Raw genomic sequence first — 15,820 nt, forward strand, 5'->3', positions numbered from 1 at the left:
CGGCGGCACGGCCTCGACGGGCGTGAGCATCGGCGGAGTGGGCGGTGCAGGTGGCGGAGGTGCCTCCGGTGTGTCCACCGGCGTGGGGTCTACCTCGAGCAGCACCACCAGCAGTGGAGCTGGTGGCGGAGGCGGTGGCGGTGGTGGTACGGTCATGAGTGGTTTCGGAAGCAATGGCAACCTGAACGGATCCCATGTGTCCACCAGCGGTGGGTCGTCCAGTGTGAGCAACAACCTCAATATTGCCACGGCCACGTTGACGGCGACACCGGCTCATGCCAGTGCCGGATTTGGGACAATTGGCGGACTCAGTGTGGCCGGAATGGGCGTGGGGGTCGGAGTGGGCGTGGGCGGTGGTAACTCAACGCTCAATTCACTGGTAGTAGGCAACCGGCTAATGAACAGCAGCCTGCCGACGCTGCTCAAATGATGCCACTTGGAGAAGTTCGGGCTGACGATGGGCGCAGGTCCTTCGCCGCCGGCTGCAACGCCCGCTGGCGAAAATATGCCACCGTACCACCATCACGGTCATCCCGCCCACTCCGGACTTCCAGGACACGCTGGCAACTATGGGGCCAACGAGCGGGCTCTGTACGATTATCTGGACATGAAGAGCGGCGAACAGGCCACGTTTTTACTGTAAATGCAATGGCAAAACTTGTAACCAGAACCACCAGAAAAGATCCAAAAACAAAAATCGAAACGAAAAGCAGGCAGCAATTGAATTTGCAGCGAATTTTATTCATAGGTACTTAGCGAAATAAACCCGTAAGCCATAACCAGAATGAATAGAAACCAACCCCCAGCTAAATATTTTACGTGTGCGCGAGTGAATGTGTGAATGAATCGTTGTTGCTCTAGGGTTAAGGAACTAACTTTCCACTAATATACAATTAAGAAACGGAACCGAAATAGTTGACATTCGAAGCTAAACCAAACTCTAAGTGTTTTTAGTGTATCAAGGACAAGCTCTTTTCTCAAATTCAAAGCAGACATTTTCCAGGCTAAGACTTGAAATAGCTCTAGAATTCTTCAATTGTTGTTAGCATTTTGTGTGTGGACGCATTTGTAAATAGCAAAATAACAATATCATCCTCCAAATAACGTTCAGCACAACCGTGAATGTCTAGTTATAAAAGTTTGCCACATTCTCACTTCAATTTACGATTTGTAAATAAATATTTGCCTAAGTGTAAAAATGTTTAGAAAGTAATGTAGTTTATTTGGGTTTACGTAAATTATATATTGAATTTTATCATGGGTTTGAACACTTTCTTTTTTAACTTATCGTTTTGAGATGGTTGACTGTGATAGTTGATTGTACAGTTAAAACTCTTATATATTTTTTAAATACCAAATTACAAACGAATAAATATTGAAATAAATTACGAGTACATATTAATCCCAAATCTAGACATACTATATATTTGTGTGTAAAAAAGAAAACATTCTAAATTTAAGTCCAAGTTTAACTATAATAATACGAGGAAAATATATAAAAAATTTAAATGTGTGTAACTATGTGTATTTACCAAATCGGAAAACGACAAAAGGCGAACTAATCGTTAACGATCTAAGTGTATACAATTTTAAATTCTGAATGTAAACTTTACGATGCGAAAACAAATATAAAACGAACATCAGCGATGCCCACACACCGAAACCCTCTAAGAATTTAGTTAATTTAAGGCAAAAACTTTCAACAAAATAAAACCCAATTCAAAAAAAAAAAAAAAAAAACTACACTTTTCTGTTAACGTTGTATTTATTCGAAATTAACCAAAAATTGTTATGTACAGCATGGGGAAAAGAGGTGCCTACCCTAGTCTTGGAATAATCCACCGGAAAATCTCCGTATCATTACTATTCCTGATTAAACCATTTAAACTCGTAGTGCTTCAGTGAATTCTCCTCGGGCAGCGCTTCCTTGGCGTCCAATTTCCGCCAGCTGACGTGGGGCTGGAATCCAAACTCGTTCGCAATGTACTCAATGGTCCGCTGCACTGCATCCTCGCCGATGGCGAAGTAGCTACCCTGTTTGTCACCATTGCGACCGCCGGTCTCCTCGTGTCCATTGTAGTCCAGGATGTACTTGAATTTGTACAAATCACCCGTTGCACTTGATGCACTTCCACGACCAGACCCACTTCCTCCGCCAAATCCTGAAGTTTTGCTGCCAGTAATACCTCCTCCACTTCCACTCTCAGGTCCAATTGCACCGCCGATTCCTGAGGCTTTGCTTCCTCCCGAGACTCCTCCAAGGCCGCTTCCAGAACCAATTCCACCACCCGAGACTTTTCTTCCTCCTGGAGCTCCCACACCGAGAATGCCTCCAGATCCGCCAGCTTGTGGATTACTAGGCGCCCTACCCGCCGCGATGCTTCCACCATTTGCTAAATTTGTTAACAATTTGTTATTACTTTTTCTTGGTTAAGAGGATAATTTCCTCTTATCACTTACAGGGTGCACTTCCGGTTGGTGTATTCGCTGTCACTCCAGAAATTGCCGGGCCGGTTGCTGCACCTAATAAAAATCCCAAGGGTATTAGTAGAGACACATACCATTATCTAAAATAGTTTAGAAATCGTGTAAGCTGTGTACGATCTTAGTGCAATATGGTTCCGCTAGATGGCTTAAGTATGTAGTAAGCAGTGCATTTTGTAATGACATTTAATACTAAATAAATTTATAATTAATAAATTAATTATAAGTCCCCGCCTTCGCTTACTCAAAAGAGGTGTTTGGTGTGGGTTTAGTGAGTGTGGGGGTCTTGTCTTCGAATTGGCCAATGTTTTCGCAGAAGAAACTCCCGATCTATTAATGTGTTTAAGGCCCGCGTTCGGATGTTGTGCTACGGATTGAATGTTACTGGCAAGTGGAACCTTTGCATTTCCATCTGCAGCGAAGACTTTCACTTGGCTCGCTGGCACCAAAGAGGGCTCAACAAGCGGCTGATTGGCCAAGGGCACAGGTATCCAAGGGCCAGGTATCCTGTTGGCATATGTAATAGCTTGTCTTATAACGTCCTCGTCTAACCGGATGTTCAATGGCGGATAAACCGGCGGTGAAGCCTTCTCGACCACGCCCACATTGTAGTCGATCTTTGTGTTGGCACTCGGAGATTGCGAATTGGAGGTCTGTGTGCTCACATGTCCGGTTACAGCATTCTTTGTTGTGTAGTATGTGTTCATTGCTAAGTTGAGACCAAGTTCGATTGTTTTAGTGTTTGGTGCTTTCGTGTTTGTGTTGGAAGTTTGCACTGCATCTTGAAGCAAACCAAGACGACTTTCCACAGTCTGTGCAATGGATTCCCGGAAGGGCAACTGCACATTCAGGCCGATGTCTGAAGAGCCATCGGGCTTACCTGGTTGAACTGCAGCCAATGGCTGTGAAAGTGTGCGAATTTCCGTCTTGGGAGGGGACTTTTTCAGGAAACAACCGGAACAGGCCTCCGAGTTGAAGTTATACTTGGGCAGAGCCACCGGAGCTGCAGGAAGCAGAACCTTTGGAGTCGTTGTCACAGGAACACTTTCTGGGAAGTAAATAATATTACAAATCATTCAAAAGTTGGCCTTGATCACCTATATAGTTGTAATTCTCTGTCAGAAGTGTCAGTATGAATGTCCAAATAATGTGTATTAAATTTAAAAATAAGAGTTCATTATTGAGCCAAAAGATATTTTACTAGTTAAGATTATTCTTATCAAATCAAAAACGATTGGTTATATTTAGAACACCACGTAGCTCCAAAACCAGTATGACTTTAAAGGAAATAATCTGAATGGAAGTTTGATTTCAACCGGGCTTATGATTTGAATTAATAAATAATATTATCAGGCCAAAAGCATATATTTTAGTGCTGTCATAGGTAATCGGTCAAGAATTCCGTGAATACTCACTTGGACCAACTGGACCCGCGTAAGGATAGCTCTTCATGGAGATTATCCGGAATTTGCCCTCCTCGTCGGTGGCATAGACCGTCACGTGATAGATACCATCGGCGGTGATGAACCCAAACTCGCCCATGATAATGCCGCGTTCATCTGTGAGTCGGGAAACAAGATGAGATTTGGCCATAAAGATTTTGTGTTCATTTTGAATATGAATGTGAATTTTACGCCGATATGTGATTTTTAATTTGTTTGATAACCAGCCCCGAGCAGGCCCATAAAGATTAAGATCTAATAAACTGTATCGATAATGGCGATCATAACTCGTGAGCTGGTTTCTTAAAACCCAGCAACCGCACCACACACCCCCATCACCTTGCATTGATATGTTAGACAGCTTCCTACGTAAGAAACATTCCTATGTTGAGATGAATTTATTAATCTGATGAATTAATAATCTGTGGATGGTCTGAAAGAGGTGCGACTCTCACCGAACCATCCTGTCCAGCCACCCACCAAAATGTTCTCATTTGAAATTCTGGCTTGTGGCCTTTGTGTCTGGAAACTGGTTTCCACAATACTGGCCAACAAGTTTTAACGGTTTGCATCAATTGGCTTTCGCTTGTTTGTTTTAGGTTTAATTTAAATTTGGCTTCGTGTCACTTTCCCATTTGTCTCGATCGATTTCGACGAGGTTTGAAAATAATTCTTTATTGTAATTTATTCCTTTGTCGTGATCAATTTGAGTTTAAATTGTTCAATGAGCTGGGCTAAATAATGAAAACTATTAAACTCGTATCAATATAAATTAAGACTATAATTTTTTGGTTATAAAATTAACACTAATAAAAAACCAACCATAAAATTAACATACATTTTAATGGGTAATAAAAATTAGATTTCTTAACCAAGTTTTACTCGAACCAGTTTTATTCCCAATTAATTATTTTACACTACACGTTCTAAAAACTTATTGATTTTAATCAAGAGACTATTTATAAAGAAGGTAAGTACAAATTCAAATAGTATTTGGTTAGAAAAAAATGTAAATTATGTAACCAATAGTAAAATACAAGTAAATATATTGTAAGTGACAACACGTTTCTTTCTAGTATGTTCAATTTAAAGTTACTTATTATAGCTCTGAAGTAATGCCCCGTAAGCTAGACTTCAAAAATCTGATTTTAATCAATAGATCGTTCAATATTTAAATCAAAGATGCCGAAATCGTTTTTGTTAGGATACCGTTCATTCTCCTTTGAATAGTTATACAACAAACAAATGTCATTTTGCATGCACAACGAGTTCCTGAATTTGTTTGTTAATATGAACGTAATCCAAAATTTTTGGTTCAACTCTGGCATTTTATATGCCAGAATTATACTTATAAATATTGAAATGTGGCTGATCTTTTGAAATTAGCATTAGCCAAAGAAAGAAAAACCATAAATAAGCCAAACATTTGTGTATTCGAAAGAGTCTACATGTTATGCAAATCGGCCACGTTTCGTTTTCGATTTTCTGAAAACTTTATCACCGATTCAGCATGAAAATAAAAATCATAACGACCATGCATGCCATTTGGACACTACACAATGGACTTCAGAGATGAACCCCCGGCCATATGTGTTTGTGAAGATTCCGCTAATTGCCATCCGAGGCTGGTATTTCAATATTTCAATTGCTGGTGACCTGTCGCTCAGGTGCACCGTGCACCCATCAAACGTGTATTGTGTGGCATTGCACAAGCCGCCAGTCGCACTCCGGCTCAAAAGTCAAAAGTTATGGCTTTTTTTGGCTAATGCTGGCTGCCAGCTGCTGGATGGCGCTGCATTTGTGCATCTGCTCCTAACGACTCTCGAGATGACGCATCATCTATTTACATATTTCGGTTTCGGTGTCAATAAATCGACGCACAGTAGTCAAGATATGCTAATGGTTTAATTAGCGTCATTTGCTAGCTCAACCAGCTCACCTCTCTTCTCCGCCCGATGCTGCTGCTCGTCGATGGTGAAGCCGAACTTGTAGGGACGCACTGTGGTCGCGGCCGACAGGACATGGCCCAAGGTACATAAGAGCAGCAGCTTTAAAGGGAACTCAATGAATGGACAGGTTCAGAGTTGAGATCATACTTAAGCACTTACAGCACAGACAAACGCCATAAATTTTAGGCTCATTTTGGAAATGTAATATTTATTTAAATCGGTCACAAATTTATTTTATTTTCGCGCCCTATTATAAACTGGCAGCGCTCACACAAAAACGCATAAATAAACGGGCGTTTATATTTTAATCCAAATACGCGATTATAAATATTTAGATTTCAAGCGGACGGAAAGACGCGTTTCTCACGGCTAGATTATCGGCTCGGAGCAAGCGCCTTAGAATGAAACACACCCCACGATGTTCGGCAGCGAATTGACAATGTTAATAATATTAGGTAAACATTATAAAACATTAGAGGCGGACGAGAACTTGCCGCTGCTTGTTGGCCAAGTGTGCGTGCGAATCTCTGCCTTCTCCACGTTGTGTATTTCGCCAAGTCGGACCGCATAGCTGGTAGCATTGGCCAGATCGCATCACATCTTTTGAGCCTCAGCCAAGCCTGCGCTTATAATTTAAAATTTCATGCAGTTTGAAAAGTTATTTATTTGATTATTTAAACTGCTTGTCAGCTAGTTCTGAAATACTAAGTAATTTGCATCGTCGATATTTTTATACAAAAGCTAAATTAGCTTTGGTAAATAGTCTTTTTGGCTTTTATTGCTAGACTTCCTGAGTATTTTTGATCCGGAGTGATTTATTTGTAGATTGATTTCTACTACAGTGCATACAAAGGTCGTTATTAGATATTTTTTATATTTAAGTAAATATAGATCCAAAAAAATGCAATTGTGAAAGAAATTTTACAAGATAAAATTTAGAATGGTCTAATTTATTAGTAATAGCTTCTCACAAATAAGTTTCAGACTCTAATTGCATTGAAATCTAATAACATTTTAGATTGGTCTTCAAAATCGGCGATCAGGGCTGAAGGGTAATTAATGCCGATTTCTATTTGTTAATAATTAATCGACTCCAATGTATTTGCAACCCAACTTGTTGAGTCTCATGAACAGCCAGGCACTTGACCTGCTTGATGAGCAAATTCGAATGCAATGAGGAAGATGTTTGCACTTCTCTATTTTCATCGATCGGCAATCAGCAGTGAGCTTATCTTCTGCCGGATACTGGAAGCCAATTGTAATTGAAATATTGCTGTCAAGTTCGGCAATGACTGATGTTGTATGCTAAAATTTGCATATTAATTGCTATAACAGTTGTCTTTCAATACGAGCATAAATGATGCAAGTCTTAAGAGACGCGTCACGAAGATACTAGTCATTAGCATTTAGCCCACAAAAGTATACAAGGGATTAAATAAGTTCGTTGCCTAAGTCATTCGATTTCAGTGCAATCTGAATAGCTATAGCCCGAAAGTAAGCTAAAGAGCTTTTTAAAATTAAACAAAAAAGTTTTAATCCGTAAAGCCGACTATGCATTTAGGAGAACATTTTGTTTTTATTTTATTAAGGGATGCGTGGTTTTGGTTAAAAACCCTAAACACTAAACCCTTGTTTCCGTCTTTCAAGACTAATGCCGATAAAACGGCTGGTAAAGAAAAACTACAAAATAGGCAAAAAAATATTATTTTTTAATATTTTTACAAGGACCCAAAAACTTTTTCTTTTTTAATAATGTTCATATAAGATGACCGGGAATAATAGCCGTTATAGTAATAATATATAAAATAAAAAATTGTATATATATTGTAAAAAATTTTTTTTTTATTTTAAAATTTTTTAAAAGAAAAAAATACCAATTCTTTCAATGTACCAATTGTTCGCCATAAGAATCTATTTAAGAATTGTTTATTGAAAACAAAAACCTTTAAATATGTCCGTTGTTCGCCATAAGAATCAAGTTCTTTTTATCTGAACAACTTAAAAACATATTTCCAAATAATCGCATTCAAAAAAGATATTTTTTTAATCCGACCTTTTGAGCGAAAAACACATTTAAAATAAAACGAATTCATATAAAATATACATTCTTTAATATTCAACAAACTGCGTTCTGTAACTAAGGATTCTTTCCCTTTAAAAAGGGAAACCGGAAGTAGGTAAGTGTTGGGGAAGATAACAAAGAGTTTTGTAGGACTGGTGGGCTTTAAAGCTGCTAACGGTGTATGCAACAACTTCAATTAGGCCACGGGGGCAACGGGCAGATGAGCACCCTGGGGCTGGAATCCGTTCTCATCGGCGATGTACTGAACCTCGTAGGTCACACCATCATCAGCAATGAAGCGGTAGGATCCCTGAACAGAGAGAGCCTCGTTCTCAGATCCAATGTTCTTCAGCTGACCGGCGGCTGAAGCGGCCTGTCCATCGGTGGTTTCCCAACTAAGAAGGAAGTCAGTGTCAACTAGGTATCATCTTGGGTCATTTCTCATAGGCAACTTACTCGTATTTGAATGATTCGGGTCCAACGTCGGAAGAGGAGCGCAAGATTTCGGCTTCCTGAGCGGCAGGAGCAGCCAGAGCCACGGCGAAGAGGGCGACGAAGACAATCAGGAATTTCATGGTGATTTTTGTTTGGTGTTTAGATCTGCGGCTATCGAACAGTTCAAGTCGAATGGTAACTATGGACGGCCGCGTAAACCCTTTTATAGATGGCACACTCTTGGCGATTATTCAAAGCGCGGCCGAACTAGTCAAACGAGTACAAGACATAATGAGCAAAATCAATGTTAATGTGAAATGTCTGGTTCGGATTTCATTTTCGTTTGAAGTAGTAGCATTAAAAGGCCTAATATAAAATTTAAATTACACTATAGGCCAAAAAGAATCGAGTTCATAAATATTTCATTATTCAAATTTTTTACAATTCATTGAGCATATATTATATTTCTAAAAATCCAGCCAATCTTAGTGACGTCAATAAAACTCGGGCGCTTTCTCAAATATATAAATTTGTTTCTATATACTTTTCTAATTCTATGAATCTGTTACATTGGATAAAATCAACTTAATTATTAGAATCCGGAATCATTATACATCCAGGTATCTTCTAGGCTACCAGCCTGAACTTGGGATGGTAGCCAGTCTCGTCGGCCGTGAAACTAATCTCGTATTTTTTGCCATCTGGAGCTGACCAGCTGGTCGATCCCTGCACAGACAAGGACCCATCCTCTTCGCCGGCTCCAGGTTTCACCTCACCGGTCTCAGTGCGTGAGATTCCGTTGCTCGTCTCATAGCTGGAATTCGATGTTAATTGTTTTTAATAAATTAATAATTGATTGAATTTGTATGTAGGAACTTAAAATAATTTAACATCTGTTACAATTAAGCATTTTAAAGCTACGCTCTTTAATTTTACCCTTGCAGAGGGTTATACCTATGATATCAGTCAGAAGTTTGCAACGCAATGAGGGAGACATGTGCAACCAAATAAAGTTTATATGTATATATTTATATACATCCATTTCGTCAAGTCAACTCAAGCCGTTTCTACGCAAACTAGTATCTCAGTTTTATGGTTAAAAATTTTTTTAAATGAAATGCCTTATGTAAAAATCATTTATGGGCAATACCTACGCAAAGGAATATTTATCGCCTGTGTTCTCGCTCTCCAGTTTGATGGTCTCTGCCTGGGCATCCTCACCAGCGGGAAAGCCCAAACTGATCCCAATTGCCATAAAGGCTACCAGCCACATGAAAATCGATTGCATTGCGGAAAGAATTAGTTTTTCAGAGTCTCCGTCACACCTAGCTGCACTTTACTGAGCTGCGATGCGATCGTCTGATGCCCTTTTATACGAAATCTCTGGATTATGTCCTCATCGTTGAAAAATGCAAAATAATAAAACAAATTAAAAATAAAGAAATCAGCTATAATGCTAACATTCAATAAAACACATTTTAATTACAGATTAACACTCTAAGTACCCTGCACTAATCGTGCATGCAGGTATATCCAACGGAAGGTAATGTATGCAATTACCTTGTCGACAGCCATTTGATAGACAGAATGACGCCTTGCCAACACCTTTAAATTCTGAAATCTTATTGGTTAATTAAGCTAATCGTGAACATGTTTCTTTGAATCAAACAGATAGAATGGTAAAAATTTGTATACAAATGCTATATACATATAAAGCATAAACAAACTCAGGTTTAAACGATGTCTTCTAGTCGAGATGCATTAAGTTCTGTATTTTAACTTTGTATTATTGTGCATTGTGATTTTGCCATTGTCATTTCTCATATTATCATCTAATGTTTGAATAAGTAAAAGCCTCAGCAAATGCTTGTTTGTGTACACTACTGTTGGTATATACATTAATTATTAATAGAAAATATCAGTCAGCAATCCAACAAGCGTGGAATATTCTTAGCTTCTTCAAATATCAGAGTATTTTACAAACTTTTAATCGTGCAGGTTTGGTTATAAGCGGTCAAGTACACGCTGTGGCCAGTTTCTATACTCAGTCGGTTCTTTTTCGGCTACGACCTTCCCAATATATTCCCCTACTTAATTTCGACTTCTTCTGAAAAATAAAATAATTATGCATTTTATGAAAGCAAACACACATAAGTTCAGGTAATTAAATTCCTTTAATATTTAACAAGTGGTGCTGGTTGACTTAGTTCCCATCCTTCGAAAACAGGGATAGGAATGGTTTGGTAATTTTTGGGGATATTAACAAGAAGTTGGATGGTGTGGCTTTAAAATTGCTAAAGGGCAAAGCAATTTTACTTAGGCCTCGGGGGCAACGGGCAGATGAGCACCCTGGGGCTGGAATCCGTTCTCATCGGCGATGTACTGAACCTCGTAGGTCACACCATCATCAGCAATGAAGCGGTAGGATCCCTGAACAGAGAGAGCCTCGTTCTCAGATCCAATGTTCTTCAGCTGACCGGCGGCTGAAGCGGCCTGTCCATCGGTGGTTTCCCAACTAAGAAGGAAGTCAGTGTCAACTAGGTATCATCTTGGGTCATTTCTCATAGGCAACTTACTCGTATTTGAATGATTCGGGTCCAACGTCGGAAGAGGAGCGCAAGATTTCGGCTTCCTGAGCGGCAGGAGCAGCCAGAGCCACGGCGAAGAGGGCGACGAAGACAATCAGGAATTTCATGGTGATTGTTGTTTGGTGTTTGGATCTGCGGTTATCGAACAGTTTGCGACGAATGATGCTCTCTGTTGGCCAGGTCGCGTCTTAAATAGTTGGACAACCTCTCGATTATGCTGAACGCATACAAATTAGTCAAAACATAATGTGAAAAATTTATATTATTGAGTACGGGCTATCTTTGAAAGGCTAAAAGCCTAACACAAAATGCAAATTAACAAGTTTAGGCAAATTGGTCAAATTCGTTTCAATAAGTCAGTTGTTAGTAGCAAAAATACTCGGCTGTATCCACATGAGAATCAAGGAAATCTTATCAATAGATGGCAATCTCACAAGCAGAAAATAAAAACTTCGATCTGTAAATTCTTTTAAACTAATTTTTCAATATAATTCAGTAACCATCCATTCATTTATTTAATTACTCAATTATTATAACACTTAACAGTCGGCGGGACAGGCGGCGGGACAAGTCGGCGGGAGAGTCAGCGGGACACGCCAGAATGATCCCTGATCACCAGGTTGGCTTAAGAAGATCCCATCGAAGAAATATTTGAATTTCATTTCAAATGACTTGAAATTAATAGTCGTCAGGCAAGATAGTTCTGCTAATTGGCTAGTTCACCACTAACAATGACCATAAAATGAAACCATTCCTAGACAAATTCAAATGTGTAGCCCTTTTTATAATTCAACATCATTTTCACATCCCTTCCTAAATATAACAATCGGTAAACAGCATTCGATTCGCATACGTATATTTAGAACTTCTTTGAGCATATCAGCCAATAGTTCTGTACATCAACAACAATAAGTATGTAAATCAAGAAGGTATTAGCCAAAGTGTGCTCAAATTAAATTGGGCATGGCAACTACGTCAGCAGCTTAAAGATCGGTCAATGCGGCCAATCGTCTCATTCCAAAACTAGTTTGATCATTGTCGCTTTTTATATCATACATATTAATTTGGCCGTTTGGCTCTCTGTATGCTGTATGTTGTTTTTGGAAGGTGTCTTCCAAATTTCATTAGCATCGCATGAAATTTAAATCAACGCCTGAAATTAACCTTCAAAACTTCGTTTTCATTTGTGGCCAGATCCCTCGCACATTTTTCAATATGCGCCACTTTAATTATGTATTAATTACAAAGACAACAAAAACCCAAACATGTTTGGCTGTGCCAAAAATTTGCAGGTTTCTGCCAACCGAAGGCCGTCCAGGCAAAGTAGCCAGACGAGACGAGCCAAGACGAGACACACACCGCACTTCGACGTTCAGCGGTGCGTATGGAAAATGTGAAGAGAACAGGCACCCTGTTCTTCCCTCTCTTGCGTCATACTTTTCATTTAATTGATATAGCCCTAATATAAATATAAAAATTAGCATAGTGAACGTCTTTTCATCCGGGTTCAAGGGACGATCGAACTCATTTCACTTTATGATCGCAAAAAATCCTAACAGACTATGTGAAGACTGGCTTTTGATTGTGATAATCTAATAATCAAACAATACGATTGTGTTATTTATGTATTGATATCAACTATGTTATTATAATGAAATATGAACATTAAAATACTTTAGAACCCTGATTTTTTTTACAACATAAAGAAATACTGCTTTCGATACTGACTACACCAAGAGGAAATACTTAGTTGTGGGGCAGATGGTCGCCCTGGGGCTGGAAACCGTTCTCATCGGCAATGTAGTGCAGGGTGTAGGTCTGGCCATCGGGAGCCACCCAGCTGAAGGAGCCGCGCACACTGAGCGCCTCCTGGTCGGTGCCGGCGTTCTTCAGCTCAGCCTGCTCCTGGCGGGTGACTCCATCACTAGTCTCGTAGCTGAAATCCAGATAATTAACTCATTTGAATGGCTTCTTCCTTTAGAATGGCGAGGTACATAAAGTTCCAATCCTTGGAAATGGCCCGCGCATAGTCCTTGTTACTCACCCGAAGTTGTAGCCATCAGTGCCAATGTTGTCGTTGTCGTATCTCAGGATGGTGGCATGTTGGGAGTCGTCCAGAGGAGCAGCCTTAATGGAGGACAGCAGAGCGAAGGCGCAAATGGCCAGGACAAAGATGCTGGAGGACTGCATGTTTAGTTGGATTGATCTGGTAGAGACTTTTCAAAAGGTCCTGGGTAAGTTTGGATTTCAGTGGGCACTGCACGCTCCGGTAGTTATCACAATTAGGCACTAACGAGTAATGTGGCTAACTGTAATGAGTGTTGAGCTATTTATAACTGGCCGGGCCAAAACTCCAAGTGCTGCGAGTCCGACACAAACACTCATTTACACACACTTATGTGATCCGTGAAGTTTAGGTGGCCCATAACAAACACCTCAAATGCCAACACAATTATCTACCCATACGCATATAATTGAAGGCAACTGTATGGCAGCGTGAGTATCTTAAGCTTTTAATTGAACAAGCCAAAAAAAAATAATTTAAAGACCATTAAGCGTTTGATGTGCGCTCGAATCTCATCTCAATTGCCACGCCACGGGAGCTGAAAGTAAAATCGGAGCTGAAGATGATGGAGCAAGTGATAATGAAATGTTTGGGCCCCCCAACAAAAAACAAATATTTGGTCGATGCGCGTGTTTGTCTACAAGTGCACAGACATATGTACATTTGGATCTATGGCAATAGGTCAATGGCTATGTTTGCACTTATCAACAAATTGTGATGGAAAAGATTATCGAAGATGAAACAAAGCAAATGGGTTGGAAATTAAATCCCCAAGAGAAGTGAGCAGTGAGGAAGAAAATAAAACTTAACCACTTAAAATATGTTTAGGAAACTAAGCAAAGAACCGGAGGAAGAAGTCAATTCGTGGAATATAGGAATTCCCATGATCTTGAGATTTAATTGCCACCATATAAACACTTAATCTCCGCTTTTTCAGCTGGTATTTCCTCATAAGTGTAATTCTTGAATTATCCGACTGCAGATCTGCAAATTTTTTCGGTGATATCGAAGCATTTCCGCCCTGAGGTCTGTTAACTGCTGACACAATTTCCGATTAAGACAGGGCGATTTAACCTCCAAAAATCTTGAAACGAATCGAATCGAAAAGAAACGAAAACCTCCACCGCCATTGCTTGTCAGCTGCATTTGCTGTTCAAGTGAAGATGCGGCACGAGAGATTCAAGATTACGCGGCTCATCATCGTCGTTTCCATCTCCATAGTCAGCAGCCCGAGTGTTGGTTGATGACCTTAGTCAATAAAATAAAAACGATTTTTTACCAGCTAACCAGACAACAAAAGCCAAGCTCAGCCGACTAAGGCTGGGCTATGTATGCCCTACAATACAACAATACATCGGGGCGTATGCGTAATGTCACTGCTGGTCATTTTCGGGCATTATAAATCATTCAGATATCTGTGACTGGTACACAGCAAGAAGTAGTGTAATGGCATAGTTGCATACAGAATCACTTTAGACTAAACTTTTTATAGACCATGTTCCTTTTAAGTCATAAAAAAATAAACATCAGTTTTAAGTATATATATATATATATATGCCTGGAATACCACATATTTTAAGATATTTTTTTTTTACAGAGCTTATAAATTCGCACTATTTTTTCGGCCGTGTAAAATGATATGTCTAGGCTGGGAAAGGACCGATTATTTTGCATTTACAATTGATAAATAAGGGGAGCTTAGGTTAATTGCCTTAAAATGCCCTTTTTTAGCAGGAATTCTCACTTTCGTTGGCAGCATTGTGTCTTCTTTAAATGTTGTTCGTTTTTTGGCAACCTTTGTTGGGTGCTTTTTGGCGTTTATTGAACCGGTTTGGTCAGCTCCCGCAGATTGGAGATCAGAGATCGGGGGATCGGAGATTGAAGCTAGTCGATTACCGCACACAATTCAGGCGCGAAGAGCAAACTGGTTTTGGAAGATACAAATGTATATGCAAATTCCCTGCCTAGAATACAATTCAATTTCGATGGGTGAAAATTTATGCCCAGCCATATAGATATATACACCTATGTGTCTATATTTTATTATTATGTATTTCATTTCTATTGTCTACCCGCCTATTTTAGCTATTCGGTGGTTTTGCGTGTGTTTTTTATTTTTTCTTTCAACAAAGTCCAAAACTATCATGTGATCAGTGCTCCACCTGCGGAAGATGTTCGCCCTGAGCCTGAAAACCGTTCTCATCGGCCAGATAGTTCAGCTTATAGTGGACACCATCGGGTCCCACCCAATTGACGCTGCCCTGGACGGCGATTGCCTCCTCGGGAGTGCCAGGATTTTTCAGTGTGGCCCTCTCCTCACGCGAGATACCATCGCTGGTCTCGAATCTACGGGGAGACGTATGTTAGCAACTTATTTCAACTTCCGACTTGGTATTGACCCTGAACCACCTACTTACGAGAAGGCATAACCATTGGTGTCCAAGTTTTCATTGTCGTATCTCAGTATATGGGCAGTATCGGCGGCATTTGAGGAGCACGCGCAGAAGCTGGCCAGGATTAGGCCGAAAAGCAGTGTTAATCCGGCCATTTGTCACCTGTCCTTTGGCGATCCGCGCATGCGACTAATTCGGATTGCGCAAAGACCGAACAATATATCCCCCTGCAATCCATACTAAGCCCAACACAAACTCCGGCTAATTAACGGAGTGTGTAATAAAATGCGAACATCCAAATGACTCGAGCAGTAGCCAAAACGCTGGCAAATCAAGTGGAAATGAAATTGAAAGCAAACGATTTGCGGCGAAGATGCTCCAAAAAGTTCAAATGGTGTTGCC

The 15,820-nt window shown here is 40.0% G+C and overlaps 5 protein-coding genes across 8 annotated transcripts; all 5 read right to left on the reverse strand.

Annotated features, from left to right (window-relative positions):
• Positions 1-1,823: 1,823 nt before the first annotated feature.
• LOC117140969 (protein lethal(3)malignant blood neoplasm 1) lies at positions 1,824-6,067 on the reverse strand. 3 transcript variants are annotated; one of them, XM_033304199.1, is made up of 7 exons: positions 6,035-6,067; positions 5,866-5,974; positions 3,900-4,043; positions 3,365-3,532; positions 2,729-3,193; positions 2,461-2,523; positions 1,824-2,393 (listed from the first exon to the last, which is right to left on the reverse strand). In XM_033304199.1, the coding sequence occupies exons 1-7, from the start codon at positions 6,065-6,067 to the stop codon at positions 1,864-1,866; spliced, it is 1,512 nt and encodes a 503-aa protein (XP_033160090.1). In that variant the 3' UTR covers positions 1,824-1,863. The 3 variants fall into 3 exon arrangements, with proteins under 3 accessions (XP_033160090.1, XP_033160091.1, XP_033160089.1); XM_033304200.1 differs by lacking the exon at positions 2,729-3,193; XM_033304198.1 differs by having other exon boundaries at positions 2,729-3,532.
• Positions 6,068-7,954: 1,887 nt separating this feature from the next.
• LOC117140972 (larval cuticle protein 65Ag1) lies at positions 7,955-8,563 on the reverse strand. The gene is made up of 2 exons (XM_033304206.1): positions 8,394-8,563; positions 7,955-8,332 (listed from the first exon to the last, which is right to left on the reverse strand). Exons 1-2 carry the CDS (start codon positions 8,510-8,512, stop codon positions 8,134-8,136), a joined length of 318 nt encoding a protein of 105 aa, XP_033160097.1. The 5' UTR covers positions 8,513-8,563; the 3' UTR covers positions 7,955-8,133.
• Positions 8,564-8,843: 280 nt separating this feature from the next.
• LOC117140971 (endocuticle structural glycoprotein ABD-5) lies at positions 8,844-9,701 on the reverse strand. 2 transcript variants are annotated; one of them, XM_033304204.1, is made up of 2 exons: positions 9,523-9,676; positions 8,844-9,186 (listed from the first exon to the last, which is right to left on the reverse strand). In XM_033304204.1, exons 1-2 carry the CDS (start codon positions 9,585-9,587, stop codon positions 9,000-9,002), a joined length of 252 nt encoding a protein of 83 aa, XP_033160095.1. In that variant the 5' UTR covers positions 9,588-9,676; the 3' UTR covers positions 8,844-8,999. The 2 variants fall into 2 exon arrangements, with proteins under 2 accessions (XP_033160095.1, XP_033160094.1); XM_033304203.1 differs by having other exon boundaries at positions 8,852-9,186; positions 9,527-9,701.
• A 987-nt stretch (positions 9,702-10,688) lies between these two features.
• On the reverse strand, positions 10,689-13,237 carry LOC117139215. Its single transcript, XM_033301397.1, has 4 exons — positions 13,005-13,237; positions 12,712-12,896; positions 10,949-11,129; positions 10,689-10,887 (listed from the first exon to the last, which is right to left on the reverse strand). The coding sequence occupies exons 1-4, from the start codon at positions 13,148-13,150 to the stop codon at positions 10,689-10,691; spliced, it is 711 nt and encodes a 236-aa protein (XP_033157288.1). The 5' UTR covers positions 13,151-13,237.
• Positions 13,238-15,159: 1,922 nt separating this feature from the next.
• On the reverse strand, positions 15,160-15,585 carry LOC117141484 (endocuticle structural protein SgAbd-6). The gene is made up of 2 exons (XM_033304962.1): positions 15,443-15,585; positions 15,160-15,371 (listed from the first exon to the last, which is right to left on the reverse strand). The coding sequence occupies exons 1-2, from the start codon at positions 15,571-15,573 to the stop codon at positions 15,176-15,178; spliced, it is 327 nt and encodes a 108-aa protein (XP_033160853.1). The 5' UTR covers positions 15,574-15,585; the 3' UTR covers positions 15,160-15,175.
• Positions 15,586-15,820: the final 235 nt, after the last annotated feature.

Source organism: Drosophila mauritiana, chromosome 3L (assembly GCF_004382145.1).
Source record: "Drosophila mauritiana strain mau12 chromosome 3L, ASM438214v1, whole genome shotgun sequence".
NCBI classification, from domain to species: Eukaryota; Metazoa; Arthropoda; class Insecta; order Diptera; family Drosophilidae; genus Drosophila; species Drosophila mauritiana.